This window comes from Anabrus simplex, chromosome 3 (assembly GCF_040414725.1).
Source record: "Anabrus simplex isolate iqAnaSimp1 chromosome 3, ASM4041472v1, whole genome shotgun sequence".
NCBI lineage: Eukaryota > Metazoa > Arthropoda > Insecta > Orthoptera > Tettigoniidae > Anabrus > Anabrus simplex.
In genome coordinates, this window is record NC_090267.1 from 247,704,084 (window position 1) to 247,724,223 (window position 20,140).

The following is a 20,140-nucleotide window of genomic DNA, read 5'->3' on the forward strand; positions in this document are numbered from 1 at the left end:
GCATAGACAATATGGCATGGGAATCTGCAAGGAAAGCATTAGTTTGAGAGCCACAGACAGACTGGCATGATTCTTCATCTTGACAGTGGAACAACAAACAATGACATCAGGAAACACTTCACAGATAATGGTGTCAATGGCATATGAGAAATCACACCTTTAACATCAAGAGTATAAAACATGGCCTATGGAATCATGATCTCATTCGTGATATTTTGACCCTGTAAGTTTCACTAAGCAATTATCCTGACAAGAACAACTCAAATATCTCTCTCTGAACCATTCTATGGAATGTAGAAAGACTCAGGTCTATACTCTTCATGGAACCAAGCAGTAGATGGGGCCTTTATAACATTATGATGTTAATTGAAATCAGCATTCAAGGCTACTATAGAGTCCACTTTCTGGCTAGACAAGGAAGCAGAGGGCACCCCGAAAGACGCATTGTGAACCCACATCGACAAACCCTGCAGATTATCTTAAATTCACAGTTCATGATGGTGTTATCTACTCAGTTCATTAATATTCACACTCCAAGGGAGGACTGGACCTGCTAACTCTGTGGTATGCCCTGTTCATGATATCATCTAATCAGCAGCAGTGCATGACTTACAGTTAAGGAAGCACATGTCATAAGCTAAGATGATATATAAAATAAATATAACAACACACATTGTCTTGTGCTATTTGAATGTTATTCCATCCACCTCTTCTTCTTGATGAGTTCTTCTATGACTAGGCTATAGAATTCTTCTTCATTCTCTGATGATTTCAGTTTTAGTAGAGTCTTCTCAATTGCCAGCAGAGACAAGTTCAAGAGTCTTTGTTGTCCCTGTGTGTTTCTGCAGTAGGTGCAGATCTCTGAAGTGCCAAAAATGAACATTCAGCACTACCATTGAACAGTGGGATAATTTAAATCAACACATAACTTGAACAGTTCAGAAAAGGCAGAAGTTGACAATCCACTATTTTGAACCCTCTAAGTGCCAACGTCCATTTGAAAGCCATTTGGTTTTCATCTGAAAAATGCCAACATCCTTTCAAAAGCACGTTCAGTATTTATTTCTTATTATTAAAAGTAACAGTTGTTTCCTTTCAGAATTACCCAATATAGTTAGTTGAAGACTTACTATTTTTTGCAACAAACAGCCTCCTTTATTTTCAAGGCCATTGTTTCAGTATATCAGTCTAATCAGTACGCATCTGAGTGGCTCAGACGGTTGAGGCGCTGGCCTTCTGACCCCAACGTGGCAGGTTTCATCCTGGCTCAGTCCAGTGGTATTTAAAGGTGCTCAAATACGCCAGCCTCGTTTCGGTAGATTTACTGGCACGTAAAAGAACTCCTGCGGGACTAAATTCCAGCACCTTGGCGTCTCCGAAAACCGTAAAGGAGTAGTTAGTGGGACGTAAAGCAAATAACATTATTATTATTAATCAGTACGCATAATTACTGGCACACTTTTCTTGGCACAGCAACAACACTAGCATTCTCACTATGCACGTTGTTCACTCTGTGTCTAGTTGCTCTCGATCTTTTACTTGTTCATTTATTATTATTATTATTATTATTATTATTATTATTATTATTATTATTATTATTATTATTATTATTATTATTATTATTATTATTATTATTATTATTATTTGTAGTATGTTATGTAAATGTTATGTAAAAAAAAGTTTGTATCGTATTTCATAAGTATTGACATATAAACCAAACAAATATAATTAGACTTGTATTTTTGGCTCATTTGGGTATGTAAATTAATTATTTTTACTTCAGATTTATTTTAGGTACAAAATGAATGAAATCTATATAAAAGAACATGTCCTGACTGACTGACTGACTGACTGACTGACTGACTGACTGACTGACTGACTGACTGACTGACTGATTCATCATCGCCGAGCCAAAACTGCTGGACATAAAGAAATGAAATTTTGAGGATACATTTATATTACAATGTAGGTGCTCGCTAAGGGAGGATGTTTAGATATTCCATCGTTAAGGGGGTGAAAAGGGGGAAGAATTTTTAAAATGAGTGTATCTATATCTCAAAACTTTAAATCTTTACAGATGTAAAAATTGGTATTTAGAATCTCCTTTAAAAATAAAGAAACACGTATTTTTACATTTTCGGAAAATCCCAATAGGAGGGGTGAAAAGGGATGAAAAATGGGTGGAAAGCCTTTAATGAGGATACTTATACACTGACTGACAGAGCAAATGCAACACCAAAAAGGAGTGGTCAGAACTTTATGCCAATTGCAGGGTAGACTGACGTCACTGAGGTATGCTCATGATGTGAAATGCACCGCTGTGCTGCGCACGTAGCGAACGATAAATGGGACACGGCGTTGGCGAATGGCCCACTTCGTACCGTGATTTCTCAGCCGACAGTCATTGTAGAACGTGTTGTCGTGTGCCACAAGACACGTGTATAGCTAAGAATGCCAGGCCGCCGTCAACGGAGGCATTTCCAGCAGACAGACGACTTTACGAGGGGTATGGTGATCGGGCTGAGAAGGGCAGGTTGGTCGCTTCGTCAAATCGCAGCCGATACCCATAGGGATGTGTCCACGGTGCAGCGCCTGTAGCGAAGATGGTTGGCGCAGGGACATGTAGCACGTGCGAGGGGTCCAGGCGCAGCCCGAGTGACGTCAGCACGCGAGGATCGGCGCATCCGCCGCCAAGCGGTGGCAGCCCCGCACGCCACGTCAACCGCCATTCTTCAGCATGTGCAAGACACCCTGGCTGTTCCAATATCGACCAGAACAATTTCCCGTCGATTGGTTGAAGGAAGGCCTCCTTCCCGGCGTCCGCTCAGAAGACTACCATTAACTCCACAGCATAGACGTGCACGCCTGGCATGGTGCCGGGCTAGAGCGACTTGGATGAGGGAATGGCGGAACGTCGTGTTCTCCGATGAGTCATGCTTCTGTTCTGTCAGTGATAGTCACCGCAGACGAGTGTGGCGTCGGCGTGGAGAAAGGTCAAATCCGGCAGTAACTGTGGAGCGCCCTACCGCTAGACAACGCGGCATCATGGTTTGGGGCGCTATTGCGTATGATTCCACGTCACCTCTAGTGCGTATTCAAGGCACGTTAAATGCCCACCGCTACGTGCAGCATGTGCTGCGGCCGGTGGCACTGCCGTACCTTCAGGGGCTGCCCAATGCTCTGTTTCAGTAGGATAATGCCCGCCCACACACTGCTCGCATCGCCCAACAGGCTCTACGAGGTGTACAGATGCTTCTGTGTCCAGCGTACTCTCCAGATCTCTCACCAATCAAACACGTGTGGGATCTCATTGGACGCCGTTTGCAAACTCTGCCCCAGCCTCGTACGGACGACCAACTGTGGCAAATGGTTGACAGAGAATGGAGAACCATCCCTCAGGACACCATGCGCACTCTTATTGACTCTGTACCTCGACGTGTTTCTGCGTGCATCGCCGCTCGCTGCGGTCCTACATCCTACTGAGTCGATGCCGTGCGCATTGTGTAACCTGCATATCGGTTTGAAATAAACATCAATTATTCATCCGTGCCGTCTCTGTTTTTTTCCCAACTTTCATCCCTTTCGAACCACTCCTTCTTGGTGTTGCATTTGCTCTGTCAGTCAGTGTATCTCAGAAACTGAAGATATTACAGACCTAAAAATTGGTATTTGGGATCTCCCTTAAAAATAAACAAACACGTATTTTTTTGTTTTTGCAAAATCCAATTAATGGGGGGTGAAAAGGGGGGTGAATTTTTAAAATGTGTGGATCTATATCTCAAAACTTTAAAAACTGGTATTTAGAATCTCCTTTACAAAATAAAGAAAGACATATTTTTTTCCGGAAAATCCCAATAGGAGGGGTGAAAAAGGGGTTGAATGAATTTAATGAGGATACTTATATCTCAGAGACTGAAGATATTACAGGCCTCAAAATTGGTATTTGGAATCTCCTTTAAAAATAAAAAACATGTACTTTTTGTTTTCAGAAAATCCAATTAATGGGGGATGTAAAGGGGGGTTAATTTTTAAAATGAGTGTATCTATATCTCAAAATTTTAAAAGTTTACAGACGTAAAAATTGGTATTTTGAATATCCTGTAAAAGCAAAGAAACATAAGTTATTTGTTTTTAGAAACTCCACTTACAGGGAACTAGAAAGGGGGTAAAACTTTAAAATGAGCATTTCTACAGTATATCTCAGAAACTTAATATGTTACAGAAGTGAAAATGGATTTTTTATCTCTATTAAAGATCAGGAAACATTTATTTTTTGTTTTTGTAAAAAAAAAACACTTGAGTTGGGGGGGGGTGTAAAAGTGACTGAAAATGGGGTTGAATTCTTTTAATTAGGATACTGATATCTCAAAAACTGAATATGTTACAGACGTGAAATTTGGTATTGGGTATCTCCTTTAAAGATAAAGGCGTACGTATTTTTTTGTTTTCGGAAATCAACTTAGGGGGGGGGGGGTGAATTGAAAAATTAGTTGAATTATTTGTATGGAGATACTATTATCTCAAAAATGAAAGATTTTGCAGACGTGGAAATTGGTATTTGGAATCTGATTTAAAAGTAAAGAAACACGTATTCTCGGAAAATTCAACGAAGACGGGGGGGGGGGGGTTGAAAGAATTGAAAAGTTAATTAATTGTATGAGTATACTTACATCTAATAAAAACTAATGTAGTTACAGACGTGAAAAGTGGTAATTAGCTCTCCTTTAAAAAACAAAGAAAACGCGTTTTGGGGGGGGGGGGAATCATATTGGGTAGGGGATGAAAAAGAATTGAATTCTTTTTATGAGGACACAGATCATAAAAACTGAAGATGTTAGAGTCATGATAATTGGTATTTAGAAGATCCTTTACTATTAAGGAAACTAGTATTTTTTGCCAGAAAATTCACTTAAGGAGGGGGGAGGAGTGTGAAAGGAAGTGAAAAAAGTGCATTCTTTTTATGGGGATACTTATATCTCAAAACTGACGTGAACATTGGTATTTGGAATCTCCTTCAGACATAAAGAAACATGCCTTCTTTTTATGGGGGAGGGGGGTAAATCAAATTAACGGCAGTGAGGTGAAAAAGGAGTTGAGACCAATTGATTTTGCTGTTCATAATGTACTTATTCTGATCATAAACCGATCTTTTTTTAATCTTTCCTGGGTTCGTTTCCAAGAGCATTCTTTTCCTTTGGAGAACTCAAAGTTAGATTACAGTAGATTCTCCTGGCGTATAAATAAAAATGTAAACTCATTTGAAATAAACGATAGGAATGATATTGACCGTGCAGTTGTTCACCTGTATAATAAGCTCAATAATGCACGGAAGTATATCATTTGTGTCGCCAAAAATCCTGCGCATTTGCCTACGCACAACAATGGTGCTGGTCACATTGTCAGCAATGATAATGTCAGCAGATGTAATTTACCGTCAAGTAGCGGTCTTGCTTCTTACTGTGGGGTGCCCAATCTCGTGCGGCTAGAAGCCGCCTGTCCCTCTAAGAAGATGTGTTGTCGCCGGTAGCACGAACGGATACCGGATGCGACTATTTAGCAGGCTAGAGTCTCGTTCGTTATCGGAATTAACCAGACAAATCGCTCCACCAACTAAGAACGGCCATGCACCACCACCCACCGAATCAAGAAAGAGCTCTCAATCTGTCAATCCTTCCGGTGTCCGGGCCTGGTGAGGTTTCCCGTGTTGAGTCAAATTAAGCCGCAGGCTCCACTCCTGGTGGTGCCCTTCCGTCAATTCCTTTAAGTTTCAGCTTTGCAACCATACTTCCCCCGGAACCCAAAAGCTTTGGTTTCCCGGGAGCTGCCCGCCGAGTCATCGGAGGAACTTCGGCGGATCGCTAGCTGGCATCGTTTATGGTTAGAACTAGGGCGGTATCTGATCGCCTTCGAACCTCTAACTTTCGTTCTTGATTAATGAAAACATACTTGGCAAATGCTTTCGCTTCGGTCCGTCTTGCGACGATCCAAGAATTTCACCTCTAACGTCGCAATACGAATGCCCCCGCCTGTCCCTATTAATCATTACCTCGGGTTCCGAAAACCAACAAAATAGAACCGAGGTCCTACTCCATTATTCCATGCACACAGTATTCAGGCGCAGCCGGCCTGCTTTAAGCACTCTAATTTGTTCAAAGTAAACGTGCCGGCCCACCTCGACACTCAATGAAGAGCACCGCGGTAGGATTTCATCGGGGTCCGCCTACGGCGCGCAGGAACCGCACGCGGATAACCACGGCGGCCGCGCGCTTTCGACTCGCCACCACCGGCAGGACGTCCCACGAACCATGCCAGTTAGACACCGACGAGCGATGAACCGACAGCGTGGGACACAAATCCAACTACGAGCTTTTTAACCGCAACAACTTTAATATACGCTATTGGAGCTGGAATTACCGCGGCTGCTGGCACCAGACTTGCCCTCCAATGGATACTCGTTAAAGGATTGAAAGTGTACTCATTCCGATTACGGGGCCTCGGATGAGTCCCGTATAATAATAATAATAATAATAATAATAATAATAATAATAATAATAATAATAATAATAATAACCTAAATTCAACTAATATCACCCACCCTAATAATAATAATAATAATAATAATAATAATAATAATAATGTTCTGGACCATCGTCAAAATGTGCGGACCACGCTGGAAAAGGGTCCTGGCCGGGTAATGACTAAGAATGCAGTCCGACAGCGGGTTCAGTACCGCCAAGGCACCCAAGACGACACCACGCCGGATCTCCTCAAGGATTTGATCCATATTAAAAATGCTTATAGGAAAAGATGGCAAAGATTTAGGGACCCAACTGACTGGGTGGAATACCTGGAACTAGCCCGGGTAGTACAAAATCGATTGTTGCAAGGAAAGATTGAAAAATGGGAGAAACTTTGCCGTAATCTTTCGGAAAATGAGTTAGATTGCGAATTTTGGTGGATTCTCTCAGAAAAGGAGTCAGATCGTGAATTCCGGCGGATTATATTTAAAAAGTTAAGTATTCAATTATAAATTCCAGTATAATACCATAGCAAAGCACGGGTATCTTGCTAGTTTTCAATATAGCTTCATAATAAGTTGTACTATTCAATAAATATGTTCGCATTGTATAATTTTTTTTGTTCTACCTAAATTTTATTGCTAAACTTATGTTTTGTTTTCTTTTTAACTAATATTGTTGAGTGTTGGCTGTCAAATGTTTACTAATGATCATAAATGAACTGAGTAAGGCTTTATTCATATAGGCAATCATATTAGTAAAAAAATAACAAAAATTTGAAGTTTCTACCTACAGTAACAGCTGAACTGTGAGTGATCAAACAAAAGCTTGCAAAAAAGGGAAACTGGCCTTGGCGCTCAGTGGTAGGAAAACCTTAATAGCACGTGGTGCTCAAAGGGTTAAATAAAGCAAAAGTTTTAGAACTCCCATCATAAGGCCTCATCTGAGTAATAAGCTAACGCTGAGCTCGCTTCTGAGACGAGCGAAGTCAAAATACTGACTGTAACTTTGTTTTCAAAGAACAGAATGCTGCTTCAGGAAAACTTTTCTTCATGTTCTTTTGATCAGCTAACTGTAAAAATGTTAATTTCTCAAGTGCCTGGAACCAAACTTCTAGTTGGGTATATATATGCAATGGTAGTGTGAATTTATGTCACAATGATCACTTTGACATTGCCTCTTCTTTGGAAGCTCATAGCTTTCTTGACATGTTCCATACTCTTTCAAATTCATTTCTTTTTTCTTGAACGATACTTTTTGTATATTTTACTTTGGTTAAATTAATAAACATTTTTTGTCTGTATTGAACCAATATTATAACGTTTATAATAATTTGGGTCCACCTTATTCAACACATAAAAATTGTTGTGTAGATTGAATTACAATATATATTTCAATAAGTGCTAGTTTCGATGCCCCTCCTTTACTTTGGCAATACAGAAATTTACATCTAGTGCTTTCATTTGAAGAATTTCAGAAAGAGAATCAGTCAAGCAAACACTTCACTGAAAACTAATAGAAATTGAGCTGGAATTCTGAGAGAACACTGTTAAAACTTTGAGCTTTGTGATACGTTGGACTATCTCATTGCTCTGGATTATCAAGCATATTATCAAACAACTGAATTAATTCTTGTTTTTGTTCATGAACTGTTTCAGCAAGTCTTTTGTTGTAATTCCATTGTGTTGGACATACTTCAGGAAGTCATCTCTTGGCTTCTTTATCTATCAAACAGTAGAGAAAGGTCCACCTAGATTAGATTAATATTATATCTTATATTATTGATACTAGTTTTGATGTTGCTACATTAGGTCATCTTCAGCCATAATCAAATTGGAAATACATGCATATATATAACCACCAATAAAAAATTACAAATGAGTACGTCTTAAGTAAAGTCTTAATCTGAAACAGAGATGAAAGGTCAGACTACACATTTAAAATTGGAATTAAAATAACACATTAAAACTGTTGTGAATGGTGTTGTTGGACTGTTCCAATGTCCTTATAGTAAACAAGTATTCTTGAGTCTTGAATTGATCTTGGAGCTAATTTTCATCGTTTGTACAGTGGACCCATTTGATCTAGAATATATATTGAATGACTAACAGTTTATATAGCTTTGAAGTGAATGTTCACAACTTGAATAAGTGGCCTTTCCATCAGGTGTAATGATCTTTGTTTTTATTCAGTGTGGAGTGAATGTCTGAAATGAAAAAATGTTTGAAGTGAATTTTGAGAAAAGAAGGGAAGCTAAAAGATCGAGATTAACATACAGCTGTATGAAACTCACTCCCATGTTCCTCGTAATTTATGTGCTCTCAGCATGTACACCAACACCAAACTGATAGCTAAGAGGGAACGGAGGCATAACTTATGATGGCAGGGGTTGGAGGAGGGATGTGTGAGGAGGGGCAGGTAGATGAAGATGAGCAGATTGGTGGACTTGACATGTCTTTTTTTGTTTAGAATTTACATATATGGGAATGATTATGTCACACAGAATTTTATGTTTTTCATAGATTTCATTAATATTATACTTAGGATTAAAGTGCTGTTCTAAATGAATGTAACCATTCTCCAATATGTTGAGCATGGTACCTTTTTTTCCACCTTCAGTATGTTTAAATCTTGGTCAATTGATGTGAAACTATACTTTAAGTCTGTCATGTGCTGTGCCATGGCAGAGAATCAATTGTATATTGAAGCATTAACATGTTCCATGTATCTTATTGAAAAACTACATCCTGTTTGTCCTACATATGTAATTTTGCAGCTATTGCATTGTAGTTTGTAAACACCTGATTGAGAAAATTTATTAGTTTGGTTAATGTTACGTGTATTATAGAAATTGGAAAAATTGTTATTATTAGTTTTGAAAGTTATTTTTTGGTTGTTTTTCTTGAAAATATTAGTGATTCGGTATATATTTGCACTATTGAATGTAAAAGAGGAATACTTTTTTTGCCTGATGATCTGTGGTTAAAGTGGAAATTTGATGTCTTTTGTTTGTATTGACGATCTTATTGATAAATTGTGCATTATACCTGTTTGATTTAGCTATTGATCGTATAACATTCACTTCTTTTGAAGGTTTCTTTTAGATAAGGGGATGGTGAGTGCTCTATTTACCATACTATAGTATGCCGCTTTTTTATGGGATTGGGGATGGAAAGAATCATTTTGGATTGTACTAACCATTTGAGTTGATTTTCTGAAGATACGAAAAGATAGCTGGTTGGAGGGTCTAGTATGCTTAAGTCTAAATAATTTAGATTCTGTTGGGATCCGGATTCCAGTGTAAAATTGATATGTGGATCTAGAGCATTTAAACTTGATAAGGTACAGTACAAATTTCCAAGGTTTTGATTCATTACAGCCAGAACATCATCCACATAGTGAGCCCAGTAACAGATATTATTGAATACAGGTTTGTTTAAGATTTTTGTGTATTCTGAATTATTTAAATAAATTTCCGCCAAGATCTCTGATGCTGGTGCCCCATGGCCAAACCATTCTGTTGGTAAATAATATTATTAAAACTGAAGTAGTTGTTGTTTAGGACCAATTTCAGAATGGACATAAATTCCTGGATTTCTTGTATGAATAAATTACTATACTTTCTTAAGTTATTGTATGTTATATTTATTGTTTCTTTTATAGGAATACTTGGATATATGTTATTAATATCAAAAGATCGTCGCCATAAGACCTATCTGTGTCGGTGCGACTTAAAACCCCTAAAAAAATATATATATATATATATCAAAAGAGTAGATTGTAGCAAGGTCAAAACTAGTACCAGTAATATAAGATATAGTATTAATCTAATCTTATTGAATAGGTGGACATTTCTCTACCCTTTGATAGTGATCAATTGTCAATACGGACCATTATAAAATTCATAACTTATGATTATTTATCTAATGCAGCAGTTCTTTTAGTTGAATAGGAAAGAAAGAGGTCGAGCTACTCAGAGTCATGAAGAATATTTTACATTCCTTTATATTAGAGGTTGTCTGTGTAAGGACAAGGTTCAGTCTGTGAGCAAAACAATGTATGAATAAAGCATTGAGATATTTGTCTTTCACTCTTTTCTGTAAACCACTGAGCTCTCCTGACATCACTGTGGGTCCATCATAACATTGAGTGGCTAGTTTAGAACCACAGTTGAACTCATCCATTATGTAGAACACGTGCTCTGCAAGAGCAGGAGCACTACAATTGGCGCGTACATTGGTAAATCCAAGAAATTGCTCCTCTGCTTCTCCATCAGCAGACATGTACCTAACAACAGTTGAAAGTTGGGAATGGGAAGAAATATCAGTAGTTTCATCGATAATAATCACCACAAATGGTGAATCTGATATTTCTTTCTTTATTTCAGTCAAGAACACACTGTCAAATAATCATTTTGTATTTGATGTGAAAGACCTGTGAACACTGTTGCTTTCTGCAAATGATTTGCCAGTGTGTCATCGTACTTGCTCAACAGCATTATGAGTTGTATGTAATTTTCATAACTTAAGGAACTTTTATCTTCTGCGTCTGCTCTAAAAGGAAGTTCTTGTCTTGCAAGATATATTACATCAGTCAGTCGTTGGATTACCTTTCTATTATTTTTTACCTATAGTATGCGCACTTTTTAGTGATAGATTTTTGTACTCGTTGGAGAAGTAAGAAGGGTTCCGTTAATACTGCCAACTGAATGGAAATGAAATCTGAATTGAATCGATAATATGATCGATCGATATGAATTTTATAAACCTTTATTATTTTAAGCAAACAACTGTGTCACACACAGAATATATAATACTATATAACATTTCCCGTTGCGAAACGTGTTCCTAGCATGAATTCTATAGTTTGGCTTTGCTGTGTAAACAACAACAGTACGAGTACTCAAAGTGTACGCCAGATGTCGCACAGCGATGATAAGCGACTCTTAGTTTGTGTTTCAAAGGTTGCCAATACGAATCTCGAAGATAACCGAATTCGACCACTTCAGCACTAGGGTGTAAATCTATCACTAAAAAGTGCGCAGATAGTACTTGTTATGTTTTATTGTCTCCAGTTTACACTGCTGATTGAGTTGCAAATCTATTCTGGTCATTCCAAATGCTGTTAACAGAATTTCAGCTTGGATATGTGTTTGTGATTGCTAATGAAGTGGGGATGCTTTAAGCAGGTTATTCATGTCATCAAATCACACACTGTTCCACACCCCCTTTTCATTTGAAAATAGAACACAAGGACAACAGTAGAGTTTTGATGTTTTTTGACTACCACATAACCAGTTTATTTTTCCATACTCTTCTGTATTAAATCATCAAAAACATTGTTTTGTTTAAATTTTTACACCGGGTAAATCAGGCATTGGTCTGCCACCAGAAATTATATTGCTCTTCTCTTGAAAAGCCCTCGAACTCATGTTCTGGATTAAGAGAGATTCTAATACGTACCCAGACTCCCCTCTGCTCTCTTCACTCGCGCCGACATTTGCCAAGCTTAGTGACTCAAAGTGGGGTATGAGCACAGTCAATGCAGTCTCTACTCATCCAGCAGAATCACAATAGTGCCCTTAATTTATATGTGTGCAAGTCACTTTGGTGTAGTTTTCACAAATAACACAAATTAAAATAAATGGTACTACTGACAGTATGAATATTTCACTTTAGTTGAAAATACAAGCACAATTAAACCTTTTTCTCACAAGGTTTATTACATACACATACTCTTGAATGGAATGAAGAAGTCAAATGCATTCCTTTTGGATGGAGATTCCCAAACACAAGCAAAGAATTATGAAGGGAGCTTAGTGGAACCCTGGCTGGGCCTGGCAACTAGCCAGCCATTTAACTGACATTGGCCTGACGAATGGCTTTGATAGCACATTCTTGTGTAGCTCTTGGAGACTGACGTATGTTTGCAATTCTCAACTGCCATGCATCATTGTCATGTTAAAATAATGTTATAATTACAATATAAATGGTCTGCTATTGGAAATATATGTGGTCCATTATTGGAAATGACGGACCATTTATATTGGAATTTTGAATTTGCCCATTTACAACAAATAATTCAGGTTTCCTATGAGAATCAAAATGTGTACAAGATAATGTTAATTGTACATTATATAAAATGCCACAAACTTTAAAATAAATACTGGCTGCAATAACATGCTTAAATATATAGTATTATTTTCTTTGTGTGATAACTTTTAAGGGAATGACCCCCTGGGGTCCCCACAGTGAAGGGGCCCCCTCAAAGCCCCTCAAAAAACACAAAGGAAGTGCGCAAAAGATAAAAGTTCCTTAAGTTGTGAAAATTACATACAACTCATAATGCTGTTGAGCAAGTACGATGACACACTGGCAAATCATTTGCAGAAAGCAACAGTGTTCACAGGTCTTTCACATCAAAAGTGCAAAAATAAAGAACTGAGAGAAAAAAAGAAAAGAAGGAAAAGGTATTGAAAGAGGGTAAAGTAGTAACCACAAGATAAAATAATACAAATTAAAATCAAACAACCACAGAGGTTTTGCATCCAGGATAATATTCCCTGCCTATGTTCACATTTCCCTTCTATCCTACTTCTTTGATCACTTGTATCAGGCTGTGTTTCTCATATCAGAAGATGTGACTGAAATGAGCTGCTTTTGTGCATTTTGCCAGGATTAAGACTTCACACAATTTCCTGGCATGATGGAGTACTTTCTCGTTGGTGACATGGTCTATCCATGGGATCTTCACTATTCTGCAATACATTTGCATTTCAAAGGGCTGCAGTTGATTTATGGATGAAGCCTGTAGCATTCATTCTTTGGTATTGTAAAACAGCAATGAAAACATGCCACACTTCTCAACATGCCAACAAGTTTTGAAGTGAAGGCCACAGTTGTACAATAAGATGTTTTACCTGTAATTTCAGAAACACATTTCTTGCAATGCCAATTGTGGTTTGATTTCTATATCTGGATGAAAATTCAAACTAGAGTCTCAGCTTATTCTCATTTAGAAATTATGATACAAATTTGACTAGAATCCTTTTTAGAATAGGTGAATGTGCATAATTTGACTCAAAAGTAAATCTACTTAAGGATTCAAGTCAGGGATTGAGAGAAAGGTGGGAGGGTGAGAGAAGAAGAAAGGAACATACATAATAGGACGAACACAATGACAGATCAGTAATAGAAATAAGAGATGAGAACAAACATGCAAACACAAAAGGACAAGGACAGTCTCCACATCTTCATACATTGCTAGGGTAACCAGACATCCTCTTTCATCTGGACATGTTCTCCTTTTTAGACTCTTGCCTGGAGTCCAGGAGGATTATTTAAAAAACCTAAAATGTCTTTTTTTTTTTTTTTTTTTTTTTTAGTGAATCTGCTTATTTTGGGGTAATTGGTTTTATTAGCGCGACAGGCTTCGGCATCTGGCACAATTCCTATCCTCACCACTAGATGGGGGCTTCATACATTCTAATTCTGATCCGGTCAAATGACTGGAAATAGGCTGTGGATTTTTTGTTTTATTACTTTGTTTTTGCAAGTACATATTTTTTATTACGCGATGGCATGATTGGTATCGTATCGATATATAAAAATATGATTATGGATATAGAGTACATGTGATTATTCTATGCATACCTTGTATTGTGATAATAGATGCTATTTACCACTTTGTATATAGCATGCTTCTCTCTCAGAAATACCCCATCAGGACATTGCTACCGGGCGATTTGGCCATGCAGTTAGGGGCGCGCAGCTGTGAGCTTTGATCCGGCAGATAGTGGGTTTGAACCCCACTGTCAGCAGCCCTGAAGATGGTTTTCCGTGGTTTCCCATTTTCACACCAGGCAAATGACGGGGCTGTACCTTAATTAAGACTATGGCCGTTTCCTTCCCATTCCTAGACCTTTCCTGTCCCATCGTCGCCATAAAACCTATCTGCGTCGGTGCGACATAAAGCAAAAAAAAAAGGGACATTGCTACATTAATGTGTGACAGCTAACACCATGACCAGCGACAGGAGATAACTGGATTTGAAGGAAACCTGTTTTAAATAGAGGGCACTGAAAGTAATATTGATTATTGTGGTGTTGAAAAATGTATTCTGTATTTGCAAGTTAAGTCTAAATCCTTTTTTAAGTCAGTTGATTGTAGTTCACAGTTATTGTAACTTGCAGAATCCTATTTTTTCTATACCAGGGCAGAATGCAAGTGTAGAGCGACCATTTTCATTGATCTGAGCACAATGGACTGATAATTGGAACGGTTTCAAAGAAGAATCTGTGAAAATCCTCTTACTGGTTCAGTATAATCTAAAGGAATTTATATGTGTATCTTTTTATATGTTAGACATGCCAAAACTCCTGAAGGCAACTGAATCTTCAAAAAAGTACCAGCAAGGCATGTAAATTTGTTTCATTGTTTAAATTTTGTAAGTATTTACTATATAATATGGAAATGGATAAATTTTGTTAATGTATGTGAAAATTAGAATATATGTCTAAATTCAGACTCCCATTGGAGGATGTTTTGTCCTCTTTTTTCTGGTATTGTCCTCCTTTTTAAATAGTTTTGTCCTCCTTTTTATCTATTTGTTTCTGGCCACCCTATAGTGTGCCCTCTTCAAGTAGATAAGTTCTCTCTTCATCAATCCCAGTTCTTCTATATCCGTCTCTTCTCAGTCCCTGATGAGCTTGTTTCTGCTTCCCAGCTTCAACAAGAGGTTGGGCATCACACCTGAGGGGCCATCTTGAGAGATCTTCAGTCTTGATGTGGGGAGTACAGGATAAGAAGAAAGTCAGGCAACCCACCTATTTGCCTGACTTAGTTCCATGTAATTTTTATCCCTCTCCATCAAGGGTGTAGCTAAGTAGTGTTTACTGAGTCCTGTAACGCTACTGCTCTCCAAGAATCACCGTAAGCAGGTTGCTATGTTGTAAACAATGACTTCCAGAAGATTTACTGGTGCTGGCAGTGCAGTATAATTGCCCAAGGATATTACTTTGTTGGTAGTTGTACAGTGGTGATTTAAAGTATCCACAGTAAGGAACATTACGCCTAGTTCATGAACATTTTCATTGTACTTAGTAGTGTTATCTAATATTTCTAGTCCGGATTTAATGTAACTAAACAGCACTTTACTTTTGAAAATTTCTGATCATAAAAGAATGAAAAAGGTTATAAAATTTTGTCAATATATTATGTATCATGTTTCACAGATCACTTATGGGGAGCTGGACAGAATGACCGATGTCCTAGCTCTGCGTTTGCGCCATCTTGGGGTCAAGAGGAACATTGTTGTGGGAATTTTAATGGATCGCTGTCTTGAGTACACAGTTAGCTACATTGCAATTCTTAAAGCAGGTATGTTTCTCTAAAATTTCATCATATTTGCATGTTTTCGATGCAACTGTCTTACTTCTTTAAATTGTGTATTATTTGGCTGGCTGAGTGGCTTAGATGGTAGAGTCCTGTTTTCTGAGAGCAAGTTGGCAGGATAGATTCTGCTTCAGTCATCTAGTGATATTAAAGGTGATCAAATTAGCCTCATATTGGTAGATGAAAAGAAAACTCAAGTGAGAAAAATTTCAGGCACTTTAGTGCCTTGAAAAAAAAAAGTTAGTGGGGTGTAAAATCAATAACATCATTACTTTTTTCTATTTGTTTTACGTTGCACTGAGACAGATGTGTTCTCATCTTAATCCTCCTACCTTTTCCCTTTTCCTGTCTTTATCTGGCTGTCATCTTCTCCTACACTTCTCACATCAAGCCTGAAGATTTGTCAAGATGGCTCCTCAGTAAGAGTTGATGCCAACCCTCCTGATGAAACTGAGGAGCAGAAAACAAGCTCATCAGGAGCTGACAAGAAACTGATGCAGGAGACCTGTGGTTGATGAAGAAAGAGTCCATGTATTGTGTGAAGCTTCCCCTTGACCTTTGTGTTTTCATGTTTGTTTTGGTCTGCTCTTTAATGCTCCTTCTTCCCACACTGGCCTGTCATTTTTATTGTATTGTGTTCCTTTCTATGTTCCATCTTTCTATACATGGTTTGATCTGCATATCCTAACAGTATAGCATAAATAGGGTGTCTGTCAGTTCTTGTTTACTTTTAGCAAGGAACATGGGGCTGACATAGAAGAAGATCCTAACAGGTTAATATAAGTAATGAAGAAAAACAAACAATTGACAAATCAAGTCATGTAGACGAAGATAAAAATATGGAAAAGAACCCATAATAGCATAAACGCAATAACAGGTCAAGTTTGTCCTTGTCTCCTCATTCTGTTGTTCCCTCTCACCCCATGAACTGCCATTGTGTTTGCCGTATTATGTGTATCTTTTCCGTATATAGCTTGATTTGTGAATGGTTTGTTCCTTTCTATTTATGTACATTAGGATATGCAAATAACAGGGGAGGTCAGTACATATGTTCCTCTTGTGTTATCTTGGTTCTTTGTCTCTGTTTTATTGCTGAATGATGGAGACATGTTAGTAACAATAATGTAAATTATATAGTTTCCTTTTCCTTTTTTAACTTTCCAGCTACTTGTCTTGAAAGCAACACGTTTTCAAGAAAACAATTTATGGCAGATGTTTCTTCGAGTGGGAAAAAATTTATATTAGTTTTTTTTTATTTAGCCAGGGTTTACAAGGTCAGCACATGTTTTCTATTGGAAACTCCAATTATTTTTATCATATTCTGGTTTTATGTACACAAAAAGAAAAGTAAGCAACTTTTGTATGAAACATTATTTTATTAAACCAATTGGTTGGTCTCTTCTGTTCGACATGGGAAGCCCATTTCCAACATCTTAACGCTTGTAGAAAACTTCCCGGAGAAGACAAACATGCTTGCTGGTAAAAACGTTTGCTCAGAATTCATAAACCACAAATTTGATAAATGTACCTCTCTACCTCACGAAGAAAAGGGGTAACACTATTCAAGGCCTACACACCAGCAAATACAGTAGATGGTTACGATGGGCATTCATGCAGTGAATGGTGGGAGGCTCATCACTCATCACAATCACAAGTCTTGTGTTTCTCAGTTTTCTTCCAATTTTCTTCCAATTTTCTTCCTATTTTCAATAAAAAGAAATTAGTATTCTAAACCCCCTTCTTTATTTTTCTCCAAATTTCCTCCAGCAATCACCCACCATTCCACATCCCTCAGCACCACCTTAGGCTACACTATACCTCCCATCTACAACTCAGCTCTATTCCATTTCTTTGCTTTTGCTCTTTCAAATTTTCAATGATCCATAGTGGAAACCAATGAATATCTCAGTACTTTTCCATCAACATTATTCTGTTCACACTTGTTTCAGCTGAACTGAATTCAGGAAGATTCTTCAAGTGCTAGAATTTTAAGTGTTTCACCTGGTCTTTTGTGAAGTGCATTTTTCAAATTGGAAGAAAACTGAGAACTTAGTGTGCAGAACATGTGGACAGTGATAGTATTAAAGAAAATCCTGATGCCTTGTTTGTTCATATTGGCACAAATGATATTTACAATTCGTCAACACCCAGTGACATAATGGTCGAGACTGATACACATATTACTGCGATAAAAAGGAGGTTTCCAGCTGCAAAAGTTTTGTCCGTTTTATATCTGCACGATGTTGATTATCATTATATAGATGCTGTAAACTCCACTCTTGACTGGTTATGCCATAATGGAGATGTCCTATTTGTCGATGCTAATAGTTGGCTTAGAGGCAGTGATTTTGGAAAAGATGGGCTACACCTTAACAGATAAGGAATCTCTAAATTTGTTAAACTTCTCAATAGAATATCTAGGAGAATGCTCTTGGGAAAATAATTCAGAAAATGTGGGGGGGGAAGGGGGTTGCAAATCCTAATGGCCAAAACTTAAGTGATACAGTAAATGATTTAGAAAGTATAACCTATATCAGGAATGAAGTATAACATGTAAATAGGGAATTAGTTCACAGAGGTCAGATAACAACCCTACGAAAGCACCAAAGACATTAGTTGAACACTTTAGAGGAAACTATCAAAATGTGAATGGACTTCGAAGCAAACTAACTGAACTTAGAATTTCTTCATGTTTAGTTGACTACAACTTTTAACCGAAACAAACTTAAATGATGTAATTAGTGATGAGGAACTGGGACTTGAGACATATTCTATTTTCAGAAGTAATAGATCTTCTTTAACGAGTATGAAGGCATCCCGTGGGGGTGTAATGATCTGTATTAGCAAGAGGTTTAAACCTACTCTGATACTGTGCATTAGCACAGTTGAACAGTTGTTTGTGTCCCTGGCTTTTAACACCACAAAATTAATCATTGGTGCTGTATACAATCCACCCAGGTCTCCTGTTCAAAAATATTTCAATCATTGTCTTGCTGTTGAAAAAATTATGTCAAATCTTGACAACCATTTATTGCTCCTTGTTGGTGACTACAATCCACCACATCTTAATTAGATAGTAAATGAAAAAACATTTTCTGGCCTTATGTCAGTAGATAACCACACAGTGCAGTCCAGTTTAGTTAAGGACACATTTTCTTATCTTTGCTTAAATCAGCAGCCCTGCAGGTTGTACCATAATTAAAGCCACGGCCGCTTCCTACCCATTCCTAGGCCTTTCCTGTCCCATCCGCCATAAGACCTCTCTGTGTCGGTGCGACGTAAAGCAAGTAGCAAAAAAAAATGATCCCAAATTTTATGAATCGCATTCTTGATTTGGTTTTCGGTAACTGCAGTTTCATTGAAGTAAAATCTAGTAATGAAAGTATTGTTCCCCTCAATAGACATACCCAGCATTAGAGATTTCTTTACCTATAAATTCGCTGTACAATTCCTTGCCTGCTGTTAGTTTTGACTTTTTAAATGGTGATTATAATGGACTAAATTATTACCTGCCACAGTTCAGCTGGAAGGTGATGTTTCAGAATGTATCAATTGATAAAGCAGTAGAAACCATTTATTCAGTACTACATCATGGCATGGAATTTTACATCCCTATATGGAATTTTAAGACTCCCAAATTCCCAAAGTGATATAATCATAAATTGCAGTCACTGATCATTGAAAAGAAGAAAGCACACAAGCAGTACAAAATGTCAGGTCTCAATAGTGATTATCACCATTTCTCGAAATTAAGAAATGAATGCAAGTCTGAATCCAAATCTTGCTATACAAACTGTGTCTTGAACTGTTAACAAAGTATTAGTTCCAATCCACAGGAATTCTGGCAATATCTAAGTTCTAAAAGGTCATGTAATAATATTCCTTCAACAATGTATCTTAATGAAGTTACAGCAGATACTGGAGAAAACATTGTTAATCTTTTTGCTAAACACTTTTCATCTGTTTATTCTTCTTAGCAGCATAGTAATAGTCTGGCATATGATTATCCTTTTTCTGTCAATCTGTCAGTTATTAACACAATAAGGCAGAAATTTACAACAAACTGATATATCTAGAGTTAAAGAAAACCATCAGACCTGATGGTGTTTCAGCTTAGGTACTGCTCATTTATTTTATGTGAAGCACTCTTTTATCTGTTCAACTTATCATTAAACCAAGGTATTTTTCCAGAGGAATGGAAGAAAGGATTTGTCAGTCCAGTTTTAAAAA

The 20,140-nt window shown here is 37.6% G+C and overlaps 1 protein-coding gene across 5 annotated transcripts in view; it reads left to right on the top strand.

The window, feature by feature from the left end:
- The window catches only part of LOC136866203 (uncharacterized), an 873,476-nt gene that overhangs the window by 605,699 nt on the left and 247,637 nt on the right, over nt 1–20,140 (top strand). For all 5 annotated transcript variants that reach the window (XR_011017926.1, XM_067142959.2, XM_067142960.2 and 2 more), the window contains one exon: nt 15,751–15,895. Coding sequence is in view for 4 of the 5 variants with exons in the window: in XM_067142959.2 (XP_066999060.2) it covers nt 15,751–15,895 (145 nt within the window). In the remaining variant the exon portion in view is untranslated. The remainder of the gene's footprint in view (nt 1–15,750; nt 15,896–20,140) is intronic.